Here is a 24,295-nt window from a genome sequence, read left to right on the forward strand (position 1 = left end):
GTTTCACTGGTTACTGGTTCACTTGATTACTGTTACTTGTTGACTTGGTAGAAAACGACTGATCCAGCTTCCTGCGCTCGGCCGGTTTATAAAGGCCTCTCCTTGGCTTTGTCTGGTGCTCAGTGCACCACTCTCTCTCGCCGCACTTCCGTTACTACGGGCGAATTCGCCGCGTAACTGGTAACTGGTAGGCCACTGCTTGCATGCGCTTACTCTGCTTGCTTCTTAACTTGTGGGGAGTTATTCAACTCCTCACAATGCTTTCGATAAATGTTCCTTATCTCACGCAGTCATTCTGGATGATTTGATGGCAAAAACAAATCATCAACGTAAATCTTAACCAGCAAAAGTTTTCCTTTCTCTTATTTTTCAAACAAGCATTTGTCTTGTTTGGTCATGTGGAGATCGATTTCTTTTAAGAATGCTGTGAGCTAGCAGTACCAACGTAGTCCTGATTGACGGAGTCCACTGCTTTATTAAATCGTCTGGGATTTCCCTGAACTTCCACATATAGTTCTGATACCAATTTATAATTCGATTAAGAAAAACACTCTATTCTTACCAGCAATAATTGAAGTTATCAGACATAAAAATCTGACAACGGACGAAGAATCTGTATTAATAACAAACCAAGAACCAATAGATGGGGTACTGATAAATATTATTATAGTTACTTCAAATTATGTAACATCCGGAATTTTAAAAATAAATTTCAGTAATATATCTTTTAATGAAAATGGTATCAAATTTAAATACCTAAAAAGTTTTGAAATACAAAAAATAAAAAGAACCTTTAGAAACAATGACAAGGAAAAAAAGGCACGACAAAATTAACCTTCTCTAAACAATTAAATTCTCAATTAACGACTCTGAGTACTGCTTACAGTGATATATTTGGCTTAGAAAATTTACAACTTTCCGCTCACAACTTTTATAAACAGGAACTTAGACTTAACCTTAAAACTCCGGTTTATATAAAAAAATAACAGAACCGCAGAATCAGAAAAACCAGAAATAGAAAAATAAGTACAACAATTAATAATTGATGGAATTCTGGAAACAACCATATTAGAATATAATAGTCCGTTACTGTTAGTACCAAAAAAATCATTACCAATTTCATCAAAAAAAAGATGGAGACTGGTGGTCGACTATTGCCAAATTAATACAAAATTACTTGCAGATAAATTCCTTCTACCGAGAATAGAAGATATCCTGGACTGACTAGGAAGAGCAAAATATTTTTCGTGTCTTGATCTTATGTCAGGGTTTCACCAAATAGAATTATGTGAAAAGTTCAGAAATTTAACATATTTTTTACGAGCAAGGGCTTGTATCGCTTCACGCGACTACCATTCATACGAATGATGACACTAGCCTTCTCAAGCTTTTCTCTACATGGACGATTTAGTGGTAATAGGTTGTTCTGAACAACATAGTCAAAAATGTAATAAAATGTTTTCGATTTATGTCGAAAATTTAATCTTAAACTGTTCCCTGAGAAGTGTTCCTTTTTCATGCATTGAGATACTTATTCTGGGCATAGATGCACTGACAAAGTAATATAATATTATTATTGGAATAAATAAGAGGCAATAAAATACTTCCCAGTTCCCAACGATGCAGACGAAGACAGGCGATTTGTCGCGTTTTGCAAATACTACAGAAGATTCATTAATAACTTTGCATCTTATTCAAGACATATCACTAGACTTTGCAAGAAGAATGTGCAATTTGAATGGAATACAGAATGCGAGGAGGCATTTAATTACCTTAAACAAGCCTTAATGAACACAAAATTAATTCGATACACAGATTTCACTAAACAATTGTTCATAACAACTGGCGCAAATTAATACGCTTGTGGAGCATTACTATCACAAGAACACAACGGAACATAATTACGAGTCGCTTGCGCGTCTAAATCGTTCATGAAAGGAGAAACTAATAAATCGACAACTGAACAGGAGCTAGCAGCTAGACATTGGACTATAAAATATTTTAGTCCCTATATATGGTAGACTTTTTTAGTTCAAACTGATCACAGATCACTAATATATTTATTCTCTATGAAGGACCCAAGCTTAAAATGAATTAGAATGAGACTAGATCTAGAAGAATACGATTTTTTTGCGGAATATCTCAAGGAGAGGCGACTATGTAGCATTACGCGTTATCTAGGACATATGTAAAGTGGTTAAAAGGCATGAACAGGCAAGTACTGAAAGTTTCGACGAGAGCATCATTACGAAAGGATTCGGTCGACAAATTGAACACGGAACAATTAAGATCGGCGGATATTTCAAAGCCCAAAGTTTACGAAGTCATTAATGATAATACGAAAATACGTGTAAATAAAATTCGTCAAACACAACGGTTGATTTTGAACGAAAAATAACGAATTATTTCACAATTCCCGGTCGATGATTTATATTCTAATGGAACGTGTGACCCAGGTGACGTAGGCTTGAAAAAGAGGCCGGGGTATACTGGGGTTTAATTGGTAACATTACTCTTAAATATGTACCATTAGCATTTAAATGAAGGTGACCATTTTAGATAAAAAAGATAAGTTGAAAATAAAATCAATTTTATCAAAGTTCCATGATGGTCCAAAAAAAGCGGGACATAAAGGGATAACTAGAACCCTGTCCAAATTTAAGAAACAGTACTACTGGGCAAATATGACCAAACACATATCTCAATATATAAAAACTTGTACAAAATGTCAGCACACAACGACACCTATGACAATAACACAAACCCCTGTTTTAATTTTTGATACGGTACTAGTGAATACTGTTGGACCACTACCACGCTCAGAAACTGGTAACGAATACAGGGTCACAATAATCTGCGACCTGACCATATCTTTAGTCACGGTAGCAATCCCAAACAAAAGTGCAAATACCGTTGCTAGGGCATTATTCGAAAAGTTCATACTTACTTATGGACCAATGAAAACCATTTTTACTGACATGGGTACAGAGTACAGAAACAGCCTTATAAACGACCTATGCAAATATATAAAGACCACCATCAAACCTTAGGGACTATCGAGCACACTCATAAAACATTTAATAATTTTTTACGTTAATATATTTGTAGTGACAAAAGTGATTTGGACATATGGTTAAAGTACTTTACCTACTGTTTCAATACGACACTATCAGTCACACATAATTATTGTCCTTATTGTTCTTATAACATAGATGATTACGCTAAGGAAGTAAAATTTAGATTTAAATTTTCTTGAAAAAGAAAAGGCGCAGCGCAAAACGTTTTACGATCTTAATAAAAATCGTTGAATGAAACCGGTCACAAATTAGATCAGAACTATTAAGGACCTTTTAGGGTAATAGGTATACACGATTGGAATATCGTTAAAATCAAAGGTTTGACGGGTTTTTGGTCTTTCAGTCTTTAGCGGTTGCCAGTTCCATCAGCAACCCTGGGCGTAAGCAAAGCTTTCGTTATCCGCAACCTTCTGGTCGGCATCCTTTAAGCCATCAAACTAGTCCATTGGCCGAATGAACTCATAGATACTGTTAAAGATTTTTGTGACCTGTTCAACCACCAGATTTGCTATAAAAACAACGTCAGTACCTTTTCATTAAACGCTGGTCTTAGGATTTCGTCGATTCATTCACTTAAAAGCTCCTTTATGTCTTCCTGGTTCGACTTACTTTAAAGTATTTCTCCAGTGTATGGTCTCCACAACACGAGCATTATGAGCAATAATAGAATCTGTTCAGAAACAGATTCTGCTGTTTGTATTAAGAGGCATCATTTTAAGGAGATAAGTTGCGCCGTTTGGATCTGCCTAACCTGAAGAACCGTCGGACTTGTTATGATTTGATATTCCTTCACAAGCTCATCAATGCAACTGTCGACTCTGCTCATCTGCTAACCCCACTCAATTGGAATATTCCTTTCAGAAAAAATGACCGGTTCCGTCCATTTTGATCTCTTCCGAATCCTATGCTATAGCTACAATGAACTTTACCATATATTGTCCTTTGAGTGCTCCAATGAGTCGCACATTTGTAAAGTCATTGCGTTCCTATCAACATCAAATTTATAATTTACTCACTTATTATTTATACTATTATTTGACACAAATTTTAAGTTAAACTGAGTACAAAACAATGCATAATAAAATAAATAAACAGATAAACAAAGACTTTATTAATTTCTCAAGTCAGTCCAACCCTGGACTGTTGTCTTCTGCCACCCTTGGATCGGCGGGTTTACAGGGACTAGGGATGCGTCACCGTTCCCAGACTAGGGTGAACAGACACTGTGCTCTCAAGGCGTACGCCTTTCGCAGCCGCAGCCTCCTGTCCCTTGCTATGTCCCGGCCGGTCGCACCAGACGTCGGCTCAGTTCCTATCTGACGGTTCAGACGTAAGCCGGAAGCCGCCAGCGGAGTCCCTGGGTCAAACGCCAGGTTCTAGACGAACGCTTCCACCCTACCCTCTCTGTCGCAGACTTTAGAATCCGACGTATTTATATTCGTCGTCCTGTGTGTCCTCGTTGTCCTTGCTCTGCCTCTGGATGTCTCGACTGGCTCCGCTTCTTGTTGGCGTAGCGCTCAGGATTTGGTAAGCTGCCGTTCTGGTACTCTAGCGGTTGTGCGGCTGTGCTCTCAACGCATACGCCTTTCCAGACACTAGCTGAACAAACGCGCGTCCTTCCGGGTTAGTCGCACCAGGACCTTGTACACTTCCTGCAGGACGATCAGGCATACGCCGGAGTTCGCCAATGCAGTCCTTGTAGACAGGTAGCTAGTTCTAGGCCACTTTCCTTCTGAATCCACAGTTCCTCGTCGAAGGACTCTGTTTGTTCAACTCTGTCGGACTCGCCGGGTGAGATGCCAAGCTCAAATCGCGACAGAAGTTGTGTTAAAGCGCCTGGACTTAGCCATGTGATGCCGTAAGGACCTCAGCTACCTGTGTCTCAATTCGGAGACTTTAGTTCTAAGTCACGAACGTCTCGACGAAGCGATCTTTTTCCTTGATGACTCCGCACGGCTCTACTTGATCTTCACGTTGTTTCACTGGTTACTGGTTCACTTGATTACTGTTACTTGTTGACTTGGTAGAAAACGACTGATCCAGCTTCCTGCGCTCGGCCGGTTTATAAAGGCCTCTCCTTGGCTTTGTCTGGTGCTCAGTGCACCACTCTCTCTCGCCGCACTTCCGTTACTACGGGCGAATTCGCCGCGTAACTGGTAACTGGTAGGCCACTGCTTGCATGCGCTTACTCTGCTTGCTTCTTAACTTGTGGGGAGTTATTCAACTCCTCACAATGCTTTCGATAAATGTTCCTTATCTCACGCAGTCATTCTGGATGATTTGATGGCAAAAACAAATCATCAACGTAAATCTTAACCAGCAAAAGTTTTCCTTTCTCTTATTTTTCAAACAAGCATTTGTCTTGTTTGGTCATGTGGAGATCGATTTCTTTTAAGAATGCTGTGAGCTAGCAGTACCAACGTAGTCCTGATTGACGGAGTCCACTGCTTTATTAAATCGTCTGGGATTTCCCTGAACTTCCACTTATAGTTCTGATACCAATTTATAATTCGATTAAGAAAAACACTCTATTCTTACCAGCAATAATTGAAGTTATCAGACATAAAAATCTGACAACGGACGAAGAATCTGTATTAATAACAAACCAAGAACCAATAGATGGGGTACTGATAAATATTATTATAGTTACTTCAAATTATGTAACATCCGGAATTTTAAAAATAAATTTCAGTAATATATCTTTTAATGAAAATGGTATCAAATTTAAATACCTAAAAAGTTTTGAAATACAAAAAATAAAAAGAACCTTTAGAAACAATGACAAGGAAAAAAAGGCACGACAAAATTAACCTTCTCTAAACAATTAAATTCTCAATTAACGACTCTGAGTACTGCTTACAGTGATATATTTGGCTTAGAAAATTTACGACTTTCCGCTCACAACTTTTATAAACAGGAACTTAGACTTAACCTTAAAACTCCGGTTTATATAAAAAAATAACAGAACCGCAGAATCAGAAAAACCAGAAATAGAAAAATAAGTACAACAATTAATAATTGATGGAATTCTGGAAACAACCATATTAGAATATAATAGTCCGTTACTGTTAGTACCAAAAAAATCATTACCAATTTCATCAAAAAAAAGATGGAGACTGGTTGTCGACTATTGCCAAATTAATACAAAATTACTTGCAGATAAATTCCTTCTACCGAGAATAGAAGATATCCTGGACTGACTAGGAAGAGCAAAATATTTTTCGTGTCTTGATCTTATGTCAGGGTTTCACCAAATAGAATTATGTGAAAAGTTCAGAAATTTAACATATTTTTTACGAGCAAGGGCTTGTATCGCTTCACGCGACTACCATTCATACGAATGATGACACTAGCCTTCTCAAGCTTTTCTCTACATGGACGATTTAGTGGTAATAGGTTGTTCTGAACAACATAGTCAAAAATGTAATAAAATGTTTTCGATTTATGTCGAAAATGTAATCTTAAACTGTTCCCTGAGAAGTGTTCCTTTTTCATGCATTGAGATACTTATTCTGGGCATAGATGCACTGACAAAGTAATATAATATTATTATTGGAATAAATAAGAGGCAATAAAATACTTCCCAGTTCCCAACGATGCAGACGAAGACAGGCGATTTGTCGCGTTTTGCAAATACTACAGAAGATTCATTAATAACTTTGCATCTTATTCAAGACATATCACTAGACTTTGCAAGAAGAATGTGCAATTTGAATGGAATACAGAATGCGAGGAGGCATTTAATTACCTTAAACAAGCCTTAATGAACACAAAATTAATTCGATACACAGATTTCACTAAACAATTGTTCATAACAACTGGCGCAAATTAATACGCTTGTGGAGCATTACTATCACAAGAACACAACGGAACATAATTACGAGTCGCTTGCGCGTCTAAATCGTTCATGAAAGGAGAAACTAATAAATCGACAACTGAACAGGAGCTAGCAGCTAGACATTGGACTATAAAATATTTTAGTCCCTATATATGGTAGACTTTTTTAGTTCAAACTGATCACAGATCACTAATATATTTATTCTCTATGAAGGACCCAAGCTTAAAATGAATTAGAATGAGACTAGATCTAGAAGAATACGATTTTTTTGCGGAATATCTCAAGGAGAGGCGACTATGTAGCATTACGCGTTATCTAGGACATATGTAAAGTGGTTAAAAGGCATGAACAGGCAAGTACTGAAAGTTTCGACGAGAGCATCATTACGAAAGGATTCGGTCGACAAATTGAACACGGAACAATTAAGATCGGCGGATATTTCAAAGCCCAAAGTTTACGAAGTCATTAATGATAATACGAAAATACGTGTAAATAAAATTCGTCAAACACAACGGTTGATTTTGAACGAAAAATAACGAATTATTTCACAATTCCCGGTCGATGATTTATATTCTAATGGAACGTGTGACCCAGGTGACGTAGGCTTGAAAAAGAGGCCGGGGTATACTGGGGTTTAATTGGTAACATTACTCTTAAATATGTACCATTAGCATTTAAATGAAGGTGACCATTTTAGATAAAAAAGATAAGTTGAAAATAAAATCAATTTTATCAAAGTTCCATGATGGTCCAAAAAAAGCGGGACATAAAGGGATAACTAGAACCCTGTCCAAATTTAAGAAACAGTACTACTGGGCAAATATGACCAAACACATATCTCAATATATAAAAACTTGTACAAAATGTCAGCACACAACGACACCTATGACAATAACACAAACCCCTGTTTTAATTTTTGATACGGTACTAGTGAATACTGTTGGACCACTACCACGCTCAGAAACTGGTAACGAATACAGGGTCACAATAATCTGCGACCTGACCATATCTTTAGTCACGGTAGCAATCCCAAACAAAAGTGCAAATACCGTTGCTAGGGCATTATTCGAAAAGTTCATACTTACTTATGGACCAATGAAAACCATTTTTACTGACATGGGTACAGAGTACAGAAACAGCCTTATAAACGACCTATGCAAATATATAAAGACCACCATCAAACCTTAGGGACTATCGAGCACACTCATAAAACATTTAATAATTTTTTACGTTAATATATTTGTAGTGACAAAAGTGATTTGGACATATGGTTAAAGTACTTTACCTACTGTTTCAATACGACACTATCAGTCACACATAATTATTGTCCTTATTGTTCTTATAACATAGATGATTACGCTAAGGAAGTAAAATTTAGATTTAAATTTTCTTGAAAAAGAAAAGGCGCAGCGCAAAACGTTTTACGATCTTAATAAAAATCGTTGAATGAAACCGGTCACAAATTAGATCAGAACTATTAAGGACCTTTTAGGGTAATAGGTATACACGATTGGAATATCGTTAAAATCAAAGGTTTGACGGGTTTTTGGTCTTTCAGTCTTTAGCGGTTGCCAGTTCCATCAGCAACCCTGGGCGTAAGCAAAGCTTTCGTTATCCGCAACCTTCTGGTCGGCATCCTTTAAGCCATCGAACTAGTCCATTGGCCGAATGAACTCATAGATACTGTTAAAGATTTTTGTGACCTGTTCAACCACCAGATTTGCTATAAAAACCACGTCAGTACCTTTTCATTAAACGCTGGTCTTAGGATTTCGTCGATTCATTCACTTAAAAGCTCCTTTATGTCTTCCTGGTTCGACTTACTTTAAAGTATTTCTCCAGTGTATGGTCTCCACAACACGAGCATTATGAGCAATAATAGAATCTGTTCAGAAACAGATTCTGCTGTTTGTATTAAGAGGCATCATTTTAAGGAGATAAGTTGCGCCGTTTGGATCTGCCTAACCTGAAGAACCGTCGGACTTGTTATGATTTGATATTCCTTCACAAGCTCATCAATGCAACTGTCGACTCTGCTCATCTGCTAACCCCACTCAATTGGAATATTCCTTTCAGAAAAAATGACCGGTTCCGTCCATTTTGATCTCTTCCGAATCCTATGCTATAGCTACAATGAACTTTACCATATATTGTCCTTTGAGTGCTCCAATGAGTCGCACATTTGTAAAGCCATTGCGTTCCTATCATAATTTACTCTCTTTTACTCTCTTACTATTTATAATTTACTCACTTATTATTTATACTATTATTTGACACAAATTTTAAGTCAAACTGAGTACAAAACAATGCATAATAAAATAAATAAACAGATAAACAAAGACTTTATTAATTTCTCAAGTCAGTCCAACCCTGGACTGTTGTCTTCTGCCACCCTTGGATCGGCGGGTTTACAGGGACTAGGGATGCGTCACCGTTCCCAGACTAGGGTGAACAGACACTGTGCTCTCAAGGCGTACGCCTTTCGCAGCCGCAGCCTCCTGTCCCTTGCTATGTCCCGGCCGGTCGCACCAGACGTCGGCTCAGTTCCTATCTGACGGTTCAGACGTAAGCCGGAAGCCGCCAGCGGAGTCCCTGGGTCAAACGCCAGGTTCTAGACGAACGCTTCCACCCTACCCTCTCTGTCGCAGACTTTAGAATCCGACGTATTTATATTCGTCGTCCTGTGTGTCCTCGTTGTCCTTGCTCTGCCTCTGGATGTCTCGACTGGCTCCGCTTCTTGTTGGCGTAGCGCTCAGGATTTGGTAAGCTGCCGTTCTGGTACTCTAGCGGTTGTGCGGCTGTGCTCTCAACGCATACGCCTTTCCAGACACTAGCTGAACAAACGCGCGTCCTTCCGGGTTAGTCGCACCAGGACCTTGTACACTTCCTGCAGGACGATCAGGCATACGCCGGAGTTCGCCAATGCAGTCCTTGTAGACAGGTAGCTAGTTCTAGGCCACTTTCCTTCTGAATCCACAGTTCCTCGTCGAAGGACTCTGTTTGTTCAACTCTGTCGGACTCGCCGGGTGAGATGCCAAGCTCAAATCGCGACAGAAGTTGTGTTAAAGCGCCTGGACTTAGCCATGTGATGCCGTAAGGACCTCAGCTACCTGTGTCTCAATTCGGAGACTTTAGTTCTAAGTCACGAACGTCTCGACGAAGCGATCTTTTTCCTTGATGACTCCGCACGGCTCTACTTGATCTTCACGTTGTTTCACTGGTTACTGGTTCACTTGATTACTGTTACTTGTTGACTTGGTAGAAAACGACTGATCCAGCTTCCTGCGCTCGGCCGGTTTATAAAGGCCTCTCCTTGGCTTTGTCTGGTGCTCAGTGCACCACTCTCTCTCGCCGCACTTCCGTTACTACGGGCGAATTCGCCGCGTAACTGGTAACTGGTAGGCCACTGCTTGCATGCGCTTACTCTGCTTGCTTCTTAACTTGTGGGGAGTTATTCAACTCCTCACAATGCTTTCGATAAATGTTCCTTATCTCACGCAGTCATTCTGGATGATTTGATGGCAAAAACAAATCATCAACGTAAATCTTAACCAGCAAAAGTTTTCCTTTCTCTTATTTTTCAAACAAGCATTTGTCTTGTTTGGTCATGTGGAGATCGATTTCTTTTAAGAATGCTGTGAGCTAGCAGTACCAACGTAGTCCTGATTGACGGAGTCCACTGCTTTATTAAATCGTCTGGGATTTCCCTGAACTTCCACTTATAGTTCTGATACCAATTTATAATTCGATTAAGAAAAACACTCTATTCTTACCAGCAATAATTGAAGTTATCAGACATAAAAATCTGACAACGGACGAAGAATCTGTATTAATAACAAACCAAGAACCAATAGATGGGGTACTGATAAATATTATTATAGTTACTTCAAATTATGTAACATCCGGAATTTTAAAAATAAATTTCAGTAATATATCTTTTAATGAAAATGGTATCAAATTTAAATACCTAAAAAGTTTTGAAATACAAAAAATAAAAAGAACCTTTAGAAACAATGACAAGGAAAAAAAGGCACGACAAAATTAACCTTCTCTAAACAATTAAATTCTCAATTAACGACTCTGAGTACTGCTTACAGTGATATATTTGGCTTAGAAAATTTACGACTTTCCGCTCACAACTTTTATAAACAGGAACTTAGACTTAACCTTAAAACTCCGGTTTATATAAAAAAATAACAGAACCGCAGAATCAGAAAAACCAGAAATAGAAAAATAAGTACGACAATTAATAATTGATGGAATTCTGGAAACAACCATATTAGAATATAATAGTCCGTTACTGTTAGTACCAAAAAAATCATTACCAATTTCATCAAAAAAAAGATGGAGACTGGTTGTCGACTATTGCCAAATTAATACAAAATTACTTGCAGATAAATTCCTTCTACCGAGAATAGAAGATATCCTGGACTGACTAGGAAGAGCAAAATATTTTTCGTGTCTTGATCTTATGTCAGGGTTTCACCAAATAGAATTATGTGAAAAGTTCAGAAATTTAACATATTTTTTACGAGCAAGGGCTTGTATCGCTTCACGCGACTACCATTCATACGAATGATGACACTAGCCTTCTCAAGCTTTTCTCTACATGGACGATTTAGTGGTAATAGGTTGTTCTGAACAACATAGTCAAAAATGTAATAAAATGTTTTCGATTTATGTCGAAAATGTAATCTTAAACTGTTCCCTGAGAAGTGTTCCTTTTTCATGCATTGAGATACTTATTCTGGGCATAGATGCACTGACAAAGTAATATAATATTATTATTGGAATAAATAAGAGGCAATAAAATACTTCCCAGTTCCCAACGATGCAGACGAAGACAGGCGATTTGTCGCGTTTTGCAAATACTACAGAAGATTCATTAATAACTTTGCATCTTATTCAAGACATATCACTAGACTTTGCAAGAAGAATGTGCAATTTGAATGGAATACAGAATGCGAGGAGGCATTTAATTACCTTAAACAAGCCTTAATGAACACAAAATTAATTCGATACACAGATTTCACTAAACAATTGTTCATAACAACTGGCGCAAATTAATACGCTTGTGGAGCATTACTATCACAAGAACACAACGGAACATAATTACGAGTCGCTTGCGCGTCTAAATCGTTCATGAAAGGAGAAACTAATAAATCGACAACTGAACAGGAGCTAGCAGCTAGACATTGGACTATAAAATATTTTAGTCCCTATATATGGTAGACTTTTTTAGTTCAAACTGATCACAGATCACTAATATATTTATTCTCTATGAAGGACCCAAGCTTAAAATGAATTAGAATGAGACTAGATCTAGAAGAATACGATTTTTTTGCGGAATATCTCAAGGAGAGGCGACTATGTAGCATTACGCGTTATCTAGGACATATGTAAAGTGGTTAAAAGGCATGAACAGGCAAGTACTGAAAGTTTCGACGAGAGCATCATTACGAAAGGATTCGGTCGACAAATTGAACACGGAACAATTAAGATCGGCGGATATTTCAAAGCCCAAAGTTTACGAAGTCATTAATGATAATACGAAAATACGTGTAAATAAAATTCGTCAAACACAACGGTTGATTTTGAACGAAAAATAACGAATTATTTCACAATTCCCGGTCGATGATTTATATTCTAATGGAACGTGTGACCCAGGTGACGTAGGCTTGAAAAAGAGGCCGGGGTATACTGGGGTTTAATTGGTAACATTACTCTTAAATATGTACCATTAGCATTTAAATGAAGGTGACCATTTTAGATAAAAAAGATAAGTTGAAAATAAAATCAATTTTATCAAAGTTCCATGATGGTCCAAAAAAGCGGGACATAAAGGGATAACTAGAACCCTGTCCAAATTTAAGAAACAGTACTACTGGGCAAATATGACCAAACACATATCTCAATATATAAAAACTTGTACAAAATGTCAGCACACAACGACACCTATGACAATAACACAAACCCCTGTTTTAATTTTTGATACGGTACTAGTGAATACTGTTGGACCACTACCACGCTCAGAAACTGGTAACGAATACAGGGTCACAATAATCTGCGACCTGACCATATCTTTAGTCACGGTAGCAATCCCAAACAAAAGTGCAAATACCGTTGCTAGGGCATTATTCGAAAAGTTCATACTTACTTATGGACCAATGAAAACCATTTTTACTGACATGGGTACAGAGTACAGAAACAGCCTTATAAACGACCTATGCAAATATATAAAGACCACCATCAAACCTTAGGGACTATCGAGCACACTCATAAAACATTTAATAATTTTTTACGTTAATATATTTGTAGTGACAAAAGTGATTTGGACATATGGTTAAAGTACTTTACCTACTGTTTCAATACGACACTATCAGTCACACATAATTATTGTCCTTATTGTTCTTATAACATAGATGATTACGCTAAGGAAGTAAAATTTAGATTTAAATTTTCTTGAAAAAGAAAAGGCGCAGCGCAAAACGTTTTACGATCTTAATAAAAATCGTTGAATGAAACCGGTCACAAATTAGATCAGAACTATTAAGGACCTTTTAGGGTAATAGGTATACACGATTGGAATATCGTTAAAATCAAAGGTTTGACGGGTTTTTGGTCTTTCAGTCTTTAGCGGTTGCCAGTTCCATCAGCAACCCTGGGCGTAAGCAAAGCTTTCGTTATCCGCAACCTTCTGGTCGGCATCCTTTAAGCCATCGAACTAGTCCATTGGCCGAATGAACTCATAGATACTGTTAAAGATTTTTGTGACCTGTTCAACCACCAGATTTGCTATAAAAACCACGTCAGTACCTTTTCATTAAACGCTGGTCTTAGGATTTCGTCGATTCATTCACTTAAAAGCTCCTTTATGTCTTCCTGGTTCGACTTACTTTAAAGTATTTCTCCAGTGTATGGTCTCCACAACACGAGCATTATGAGCAATAATAGAATCTGTTCAGAAACAGATTCTGCTGTTTGTATTAAGAGGCATCATTTTAAGGAGATAAGTTGCGCCGTTTGGATCTGCCTAACCTGAAGAACCGTCGGACTTGTTATGATTTGATATTCCTTCACAAGCTCATCAATGCAACTGTCGACTCTGCTCATCTGCTAACCCCACTCAATTGGAATATTCCTTTCAGAAAAAATGACCGGTTCCGTCCATTTTGATCTCTTCCGAATCCTATGCTATAGCTACAATGAACTTTAGCATATATTGTCCTTTGAGTGCTCCAATGAGTCGCACATTTGTAAAGCCATTGCGTTCCTATCATAATTTACTCTCTTTTACTCTCTTACTATTTATAATTTACTCACTTATTATTTATACTATTATTTGACACAAATTTTAAGTCAAACTGAGTACAAAACAATGCATAATAAAATAAATAAACAGATAAACAAAGACTTTATTAATTTCTCAAGTCAGTCCAACCCTGGACTGTTGTCTTCTGCCACCCTTGGATCGGCGGGTTTACAGGGACTAGGGATGCGTCACCGTTCCCAGACTAGGGTGAACAGACACTGTGCTCTCAAGGCGTACGCCTTTCGCAGCCGCAGCCTCCTGTCCCTTGCTATGTCCCGGCCGGTCGCACCAGACGTCGGCTCAGTTCCTATCTGACGGTTCAGACGTAAGCCGGAAGCCGCCAGCGGAGTCCCTGGGTCAAACGCCAGGTTCTAGACGAACGCTTCCACCCTACCCTCTCTGTCGCAGACTTTAGAATCCGACGTATTTATATTCGTCGTCCTGTGTGTCCTCGTTGTCCTTGCTCTGCCTCTGGATGTCTCGACTGGCTCCGCTTCTTGTTGGCGTAGCGCTCAGGATTTGGTAAGCTGCCGTTCTGGTACTCTAGCGGTTGTGCGGCTGTGCTCTCAACGCATACGCCTTTCCAGACACTAGCTGAACAAACGCGCGTCCTTCCGGGTTAGTCGCACCAGGACCTTGTACACTTCCTGCAGGACGATCAGGCATACGCCGGAGTTCGCCAATGCAGTCCTTGTAGACAGGTAGCTAGTTCTAGGCCACTTTCCTTCTGAATCCACTGTTCCTCGTCGAAGGACTCTGTTTGTTCAACTCTGTCGGACTCGCCGGGTGAGATGCCAAGCTCAAATCGCGACAGAAGTTGTGTTAAAGCGCCTGGACTTAGCCATGTGATGCCGTAAGGACCTCAGCTACCTGTGTCTCAATTCGGAGACTTTAATTCTAAGTCACGAACGTCTCGACGAAGCGATCTTGTTCCTTGATGACTCCTCACGGCTCTACTTGATCTTCACGTTGTTTCACTGGTTACTGGTTCACTTGATCGGCCGGTTTATAAAGGCCTCTCCTTGGCTTTGTCTGGTGCTCAGTGCACCACTCTCTCTCGCCGCACTTCCGTTACTACGGGCGAATTCGCCGCGTAACTGGTAACTGGTAGGCCACTGCTTGCATGCCCTTACTCTGCTTGCTTCTTAACTTGTGGGGAGTTATTCAACTCCTCACAATGCTTTCGATAAATGTTCCTATGTCTCACGCAGTCATAATGGATGATTTGATGGCAAAAACAAATCATCAACGTAAATCTTAACCAGCAAAAGTTTTCCTTTCTCTTATTTTTCAAACAAGCATTTGTCTTGTTTGGTCAGGTGGAGATCGATTTCTTTTAAGTTTGCTGTGAGCTAGCAGTACCAACGTAGTCCTGATTGACGGAGTCCATATAAAGACTGCTTTATTAAATCGTCTGGGATTTCCCTGAATACTTTTTCTTCAAGCTCACCATTCAGGTACGCCGTAACTACGTCCATTTGATGAACCTCCATGTTTTACTCTGCAGAGAGTTCTGCCAAAAGTCGGACTGATGTAAACCCACAAGTGAATAGGTCTCAAAAAAATCCTATCCTGGCTTTTGTGCGTAGTCCTTCGATACTAAACGTGCCTTTTTCCTGCCAGATTTGCTGCCGTCATCTTTCGTTTGGATTAACTTAAAACACTCAATAACATCGGGCGCATTTTGTAACGCTCTGCCGTGTGATTAAAAATATAATTAGAGTACTATAATATAATGATAATTTTGAAATTTTTCAATAAAAAATAGTTAAATGATAGTGTAAAAAAAAAGAGACGACGTGTAACAGTGCAAGGTCTAAAAGCAAAGTTAAAAAAAATGAGCAACGCTCACCAACAAGACGAACGTCGGTTCTCGTCAATCAGAAATAACGCTTACTTCTCTATAAGAGCGAATGAGTTACAAGCACCAAAAAATCTGCAACACTGAAAGCGGACACTGAGCGTGCTAAATCACTCTCTCCAGCGTTATTGTGCCCAAGCGGCAAAATACAAAATGAGCCGTGCCCAATGCAACCACGTCAACTGGAATAACACCGCGTCCGGTAACGTCAGTTCTTACTGACAAGCTCCAACCCACTCAAACAAAGGATGGATAAAAGGGCAAACGGAGCGGTATTACAAACTTGAATCAATCGCTATGTGAAGTTGAAAAGGAAACTAAGCCCACAATCGAAGAAGAAAAATAATTCATCAAAAGTAAACAGAACTACTTAAATAACTACTCCAAGTAAAACGCTGACAAAAAATAGGTACTCGATTCTTAGTGAGCCAAACGACGATGACGATTAAGGCCGCCACCCCTATATATTCGCCAGGCAAATTGTGCAGAATTTGTTTAAAAAGTAACTGATCAAATTGACGAACATAAATTTTACGTCACTTCCATTAAATAAAACCAAGGTTCAAGTAAATGATAAACAGTACCATCGAACAGTGGCTAAATTCTCGAACAACGAAAAATAAATTACTACACCTACCAACTGAAAAGAAGCAAAGGACTACAAGTGGTAATGAAAGGAATCTAATCAACAGTTTCGATCGATGAGATAAAAGCGGGACTTAAAGAAAAGGGCTTTGACGTCAAACTGACCATGAATATAATAAATAGAAATAAAATTCCCCAGACAATGTTCAAAGTATAACTGGAGCCTGTAAATATGCACTTGAAAAAAATGAAGTTCACCCCAGTTTACAAACTTCAATACCTATTGCACTGCGGAATCACCATTGAGGAACCTCACAAACGGAACGGTTCCGTCCAGTGCACGAATTGTCAGGAATGTAGGCATACGAGACCGTACTGCACCCTGCACTTAAGGAGGACTTTTCTGCCAAAAAATTTAGCAACTGTGGGGAAAACCACACTGCCAACTACATAGGGTGCCCTGTCTCACATGCCTCAGGGCCTAAGCCGACACCTTCGCAAGCCACTGCAGGAATAACGCAGCAACAGACATCGAACCAAGGTCCTGAAATTAGCGCCCTATTGCTTTATGGTTGCAAAGCAGCAAACGCTGGAGGAGTTTTATGTGTACGCAAAATCTTCTTTTGGAGCTCTTAATTCAACAATAATCAGTTCAGTATATTTTCTCATTATAATATGTAACAGCATGATGAAATTGGGCTATTATACTCAGTAATGGAGGAAGTCTGTCATCACAATGATCCACAGAGCCGGAAATGACAAGTCCCAACCATCGTCTTAAAGACCAATCAGCCTCCTGCCGTGTCTATAGAAGATATTTTAAAAGTAGCTCCAGAATCGTATTAAGCCGCACTTTCAGACCCATAATGCCATCCCATTGCACCAATATGGCCTTCACAAAAACACGGCATCATTGAACATGTAAACCGGATAACCTCTGAAGTACGAAATGCATTTACACGATGATATTATTGCTCCGCTTTGTTTTTGTATGTCGCCCAGGCTTTCGGCAGCGTTTGGTTGGACGGCCTAATTCATATATTGGCGTCATATCTGCAGGAAATATGTTTTGCAGTACGATGCAAAGGTGTTCTTTCTGAATATCATCCAATTCAAGCTGGAGTTCCCTAAAATAGCGTTCTTTATGATCGTACCGTAAACCGTTTGCTGATGATGATGCCATTCTAAGTGGATCTAAGTGGCCTGCAATAGCAACGCAGACCTTATAAGCTCATCTCGCTAATGGAAAAATGGCTAGCCGATTGGCTCATACATGTAAACGAGCAAAAGTGCAAACATGTCACTTTTACCCTAAATTTTCTATTTTCCCTTACTATCATTAAATAACATCAACATTCCAAAAGCAACTGAAGTAACATACCTTGGAGTTCACCTGGACAGACTGCTTGGCGTAAGAATATTGAAGCTAAAAGAAATCTACTGATTTTTAAAACTAGAGGTCTACCTACACTGGATAATAAACGCCCGTTAATAAACTCAAGTACAAAGTACTGTGGTACAATGCGGTCTTTAATCCAATTTAGATATATGGCTCCGTACTATGCGGAAACCGAAATCTGTTAACCAGAACTTACTTCTTATTGACCCCAGCTTAATGAAATTCGATTGAGTTTCGCAAAACCTATACCGAAACAATATACTTATTTCGGCTATAAACTGTTAGTCCCCAAAAAAAATTTTAATATATGCGAAAATTTAAAGTTAGCACTTAAGCATATTAGGGGATTGCAGTTGCATTTTCTTACATTTTGAAGAACTGTGTATTGTTCTTGAACATTAACTTTAAATATGTTTTATGAAGATATCTTTATTAAATTTTACACTTATATTGAGTATTTTTATTTGTCACCATTTGATCACACGAGTAATGGTTACAGCAAAATATTGACGATTATTTTTTCTACAAAATGCAAATGGATGTAATTATTTAGCATAAGCGCATAAAAAATCATTCTTGGTGTCGTATTCGTACCATATCTAGAAGATGCCGGACTCTATTTTCTTAAAGAGATAGTAGGAGAGGTTTCCGATATCGCGAATCACGCTTCTCACACCGACCTTGAAGAGAACGACGAGTGAAATAGATTAATAATGTGGTGGTGGTCATGTTGAACTAAAAGACTTCCCCAGACTGGCAGGTAGAAAATAAATTAACCAAATCCTTAATTGCGCGGTATCGTAAAACAAGACTCAACAGTACTGGAACTTATGTAAACAGTCTAAATGTAAAAATAAAGTATTAAAAAGTATACGTTAATTTAGAACACTAATTTTGTGGCAAAAGCTCTCTTAAAAACGCAGACAAACAATTCAGATTGGTTTCCTATACCAGAAAAAATCATAGACTTATACTGGCTCAATACTTATAGCTGTAAATCCTTATAAAACCATTAATATATACAATAAGGTAAGTGTAAGGGTAAAACATAGTAGTGGAGTCCAGTTGGACATATTTTTAAGGAAAATTTACTTTTAATATTTAACGATATAAGAAACATTATTTTCCCTAACTCTTTTGTTGGGTAATCCTCTCATATTTATATTCCCCGTAACTTTAGCCACATTGTTTTAAACTTAGTGCGCAAACAATATTGCTTATTCTTATACTTAAACCAAAAGCTTGACTTTATAACGTACACTAATGCCTACCTAATAAGCTTACAACCGTAACGTTTTGATAGAAATATAGTTTGGCGTTAAGCCACCGACAATATTCTTCGGTAAGCGTAAACTGTATCAGAATGGCATGCAAGAGAAAAAAACTCGCGATGTTTGAAGATTATTTATCGGCATTTGTTCTGGATCGATTTGTAATGGGCGTCAACAGCAACATTTTCGAACGAACTTGTGAGGAAGTTGAAAAACTAAAAATCGATGATGCCGTTCGTTAAGAAATGAAACACATTTGACGGAAACTTAACAGTAAAACACAAGTAAATTATTTTAAGGGCAATATGCAGAACAGGAACTCAGCACAAGTATTACAATTATGACCAGAAGGAACAAAAGAAACCGAATACTCGTCCTAGTAGAACTGGAGCTTGCTTACACTGCAGATGGCGATATCACCGATTAATTGACTGCCAATATAAGCGAACCAATACTGTTGGAAAATTGGACATTTGGCTTCCATATGTGGAAAGATAGGAAAAGCTGTAAATCTGATTCTTATAGTTTAGATGATTCTTACAAATATTATTTTTACATTGTCACGCAAAACAAATCAAACAGCTGAACTGATCTATACACAGTGTCTATAAAAATGAATGAAGTATCTATTAATGTAGTTTGTGACTGAGGTACTCCGTGCAGTTTGCAATATATACCAAGAAAAAAGTCAAACTAATGGGCACGAATAACAACTATACTCCTTTGTTTGGAAGTGATTTTTTGAGGGAATTTAGTTTCGAACTTTTAAGTTAATTCAATTATTGTTATCTGATCAATCAAGTATAATTACTGAGCAAAATTAAAACGAATTTTTAGAATTATTTGAGAATAATCTTGGTGATTATAAAATAGCAAAAATATTATTACCTGTTGATAGCAATGCCAAACCAACATTTTTCAAGCCGCGTCTAGTTCCACTAGCGAGGAGAGATAAAATTGAAAGTAATTTAAGAAATTTAATTGCAATTGATGGCGAATGGTGTACACAACATGTGCCGATACTACAACCAAGTGGGGACTCAGAATCTTATAAAGTTACGTTAAATAAATATTTATCAGACTTTAATTATTCCCTTCCTTGATTGACGAAATCTTTGCTTCACTTCAAAGCTAGATTTGTCTAATGCATATAATAATTCTTAATGAAAAATCACAACTTTTATGAACTTGGTCAACACATATATAACATTAATTACCTTTTAGGGTTAAGCTTGCACCTGCTATGTTCCAAAAAACAATGGAAAGTTTATTGGGAGGTATTCCATTTTTTGTGTTGTAATTAGATGATATAACGGTATCTTGTAAAGATATGTCGGAACACATTTACGATTTAAAATCAGTTTTGCAAAAATTAAAGCATGTTTTAAACTGAAATTTTTCTCGGACGCTCTTTGCGAACCAGATTTGATTGATTTTCAATACTTGAAAAACCAGACAAAAATAAGTCAAGTAATAAGGGTAAAAGATCTTTGAGTTTCAAAGAAGGATTCCGGCTATTATTAATGAACAGACCGGCTTTCGCTCATATTGCTGCATACTGTCGAACAAGGGAATAATCAAACGATTTACTGATTAGATAAGGTCAGGATTAGTAACTGATTTCACAAGGCTGAGTAACTCAAAATTTCAGTGTTCAAATCAAAATACAGTTAAGCCATCGAACAACGCAAACATAATATAAATTAAATTGGAAATGAGCTTTTAAATAACAGTTCATAACAAATTAACCAAATTTTAAGCGAATAAAAATGTAATGACCAAAATGTAATTGTAAACACAGAACAAGATGTATTAACTAGAGAATTAATACCAAGAAACAAAGATGAGAAAGTATTAAAATAAGTATTATTAGAATATTCACGAATATTTTCATAGCGAAATTACAATGTTAACTATCGACTTCAAGGAGAAGCGTGTTAAATATGGTTTTAAGTCTAGCGCACAAACAAACATACCTTACCTAACTATATTAATTAAGACAAAAGTTAAGATTTAAACTTAGAAAAATATAGTTTTAAAACCGTAACCTTTTGATGCAAAGATAAGCTTACATAACCTTTTGATTTTTTTAAAGCAAAGATTATACAATACATAGATGCGACAACCCATACAAAAATATATTTTGTTTTGTTTGAAGTTTAATGAGAGAGCGGTAGAAGGGAGATATATTTTATTAATATTTCTATTTTTTCGATGTGTATATGTGTGCGTGCGCTTCCAACTTTTTCGTCAAATTACAAATTACAAACCCGTTGAAAGAACACAAAGATTATTATAAAGCCCGTCCGTAGTCCTGATGGTTAAACATCGGTATATTATGTTCAATCTCTGATCGATTCGTTTCCTTTTTTTTAACCATTTTAAAGGTATTTAGGACTTTCTTAACGGAAATTATACCTTGTCCTCAAAGTTTTTTTTTTTAATTTATCGAATTTGTAATGAAAATTGACGTTGACCAGAATTCTGTAATTAAACATTGAATTACTTTATCATTATCGTTAATGTTTGCGCACTTGGCGCTTGTATTTGAAATCACTAGTTGTAGGGCGAGAGCGGGAGCCAATAAAGCTTTCGTCCGTTCGCTCTTGCGGATTCGCCCCGTATCTCGTCGTAGCATAAGTTAGGTTCTAAGAGAAATTATTGAAATATTAAAGATAGTGATCAGCCGAACGTCATCGTTACCACTTCTTTTCGTCGTCGTGCTTTCGAAATAGTTTCTTCACAAGTTTCGCAAAATACTACTAAATAATAATACTAAATAAACTATTAGTAGTGCTAAATAATTAAGTACACTGAAAAGTCAATCCATTGATTTTGACAAAGGTAATGCTACTGAAAAAACAATTCTTTATTTTTGAAAAAAGTAATGCTAATAAAAAAAACAATTCATTACTTTTTAAAAAAGTAATGCAATTGAAAAAAAAAACAATACATTACTTTTTAAAAATGTGCTAATGAACAAAAAAGTATTGCTTTTGACAAAAGTAATGCTAATTAAAAATCTGTCTTTCTACAAATCTAATATTCGCTGGTCTACCTGGCTTGAGATGTCGTCACTCACATGCCAAATCGTTGACATTACTTCACAGCCAATTTAGTTCACAAACTCTGCTTTGAGCCTGCTACTTTTGGCACTTTTATTATTTATAATATACGGATTGCTAAAATTGTCGATTATTACCTCCCGAGACAATCCACCCAAAATCTGTTTTATGGGGCCATCTACTTTATCCACTCCAATATGCAGAATGTGAGCTTATAAGCCTGTCCCAATAATCAGATCTACATTCCCCGGCTTATTAAGCTCGGAATCAGCCAACTTATAATTCTTCCACCTTGATTTGTCAATATTAACTGCGTTAACTGCAAGAGTCCCCATTATAGTTGGAAGAACAAGTGCTTCCATTTTTAAAACTTTCTGAGAATTTTTACTTGTCACTGAAAGCTTTACCTTGTGCCTTGATAGGCATTACCCTGTAGAAGACACTACACTAATCTCCACTTGGTATCGATTTTTCGGTAATCTTAAAATATATTTTTCCGAACTTGTATGCTTTGTGAACCATTGTTTTAAAACTCCATTAAAAAATTTAAATTGAACGCGTGCTGTAGCAAGTAACGCTTGTTCCGACGTCATTCAAGTGTTAACTTTTTCTTTTTTATTATTATACCCTTGCAGAGGGTATTGAAGTTTTGTAACGCAGTGAAGGAGACGTTTCAGACCCCGTAAATTATATATGTACTTGATCAGGATCATTAGACGAGTCGATATAGCTAGATCCGGCTGTCTATCTGTTTCACTACCGTTTGCGAGCTCCGCTAAAAAGCTAGCGATCTGAAACTTTCAATTTTGATTTTGGAGTAGGCGATGGTTTGTTAGCACCTGCACTAGAATGCCAAAGAGCTGAACTATTTGTTTTTTAGACCGAGCACGACTTCGCTGGAACGGTGGAAACGAGATCCCGACAGGAGGAATAAAAACAATACATCAGATGGAACTTTTCGAAGCCTCTCGCTGCTCGATGGCTTGGAACTATGGAACTGGAATAATGCATTCTTTTATTTAGTCGATTTGTGCAGCTAAACTCGCAAAAAAAAATCGGTAAATGATTCTGGAAATCAATATTAAAATTATATAAACTAGAATATTAGTGAGATGAACGGTAGCTTCTCCTGTCCTCTCGGTGTAGGTAGACGTCAGGTCCACATCTGCTTTTAGGTTGCTGGTTGTTGTTTGTTAGCTGCTGACTGCTGGCTGCAGGCTGCTGGTTGTTGGTTGTTGGTTGTTGGCTGCTGGCTCTTAGCAGGCTGGCCTAAGATTTCCCAAAATATGATTTAGGAAGATTATGTTGGGAGGGTAGGCCCTCCGTTCACTGCTGGCCTAGAGACTCAGTCAGTGTTCAAATGATACATTTTTTAACGGCGGTTGCCGGAGTTTGTTTTATGAGCGATGTGCTCTTTATTGAATTTAAATCAGAACTGAACTTAAGGCTAACAAAGAAAGAGACTCATAGCGGCCATTCCAATGGGCAGTGCTTGCCGGCTATGCACGAGCTTCCGGCCAGACGCTGTGTCAGCAGTTTGGCCGGAGCGAGGTTTCGGACGATCGTTCATTGCCGTCGCCCGGTTAACTTAGTTAACTTAAATACCCAGTGGAAACGGGATGCATTTATTATTTTTGCAGTGTATTTGTAAAGTATTTGTGACGTTTCACTGGGCCTATTAGCTCGGGAGTGTGTAAAAATATCCCCGTTAAATACTGCTATTTATGGATCAAGAATAAGCTTCAGTGAGAAAAAATTTTAATTACCCAGAATGAGGTTAAATTTTTTTCAGGATATATGTAATCACCGAGCAATAGATAATCGTTTGGTTTGTTGGAAAATACATTTTAAAAAATATGGAAAATTCAAATTTATTTAATTTAATTT

The 24,295-nt window shown here is 37.6% G+C and overlaps 1 protein-coding gene across 5 annotated transcripts in view; it reads left to right on the forward strand.

The window, feature by feature from the left end:
• LOC108136797 (myosin-I heavy chain) overlaps positions 1-24,295 on the forward strand; it is a 1,412,760-nt gene that overhangs the window by 104,189 nt on the left and 1,284,276 nt on the right. For all 5 annotated transcript variants that reach the window (XM_041710095.1, XM_041710096.1, XM_041710097.1 and 2 more), the window contains exon 3: positions 19,039-19,101. In XM_041710095.1, the coding sequence (XP_041566029.1) occupies positions 19,039-19,101 (63 nt within the window). The remainder of the gene's footprint in view (positions 1-19,038; positions 19,102-24,295) is intronic.

The sequence above is a fragment of the Drosophila elegans genome, unplaced genomic scaffold (genome assembly GCF_018152505.1).
Source record: "Drosophila elegans isolate 14027-0461.03 unplaced genomic scaffold, ASM1815250v1 contig_767, whole genome shotgun sequence".
In the NCBI taxonomy this organism is placed as follows: Eukaryota; Metazoa; Arthropoda; class Insecta; order Diptera; family Drosophilidae; genus Drosophila; species Drosophila elegans.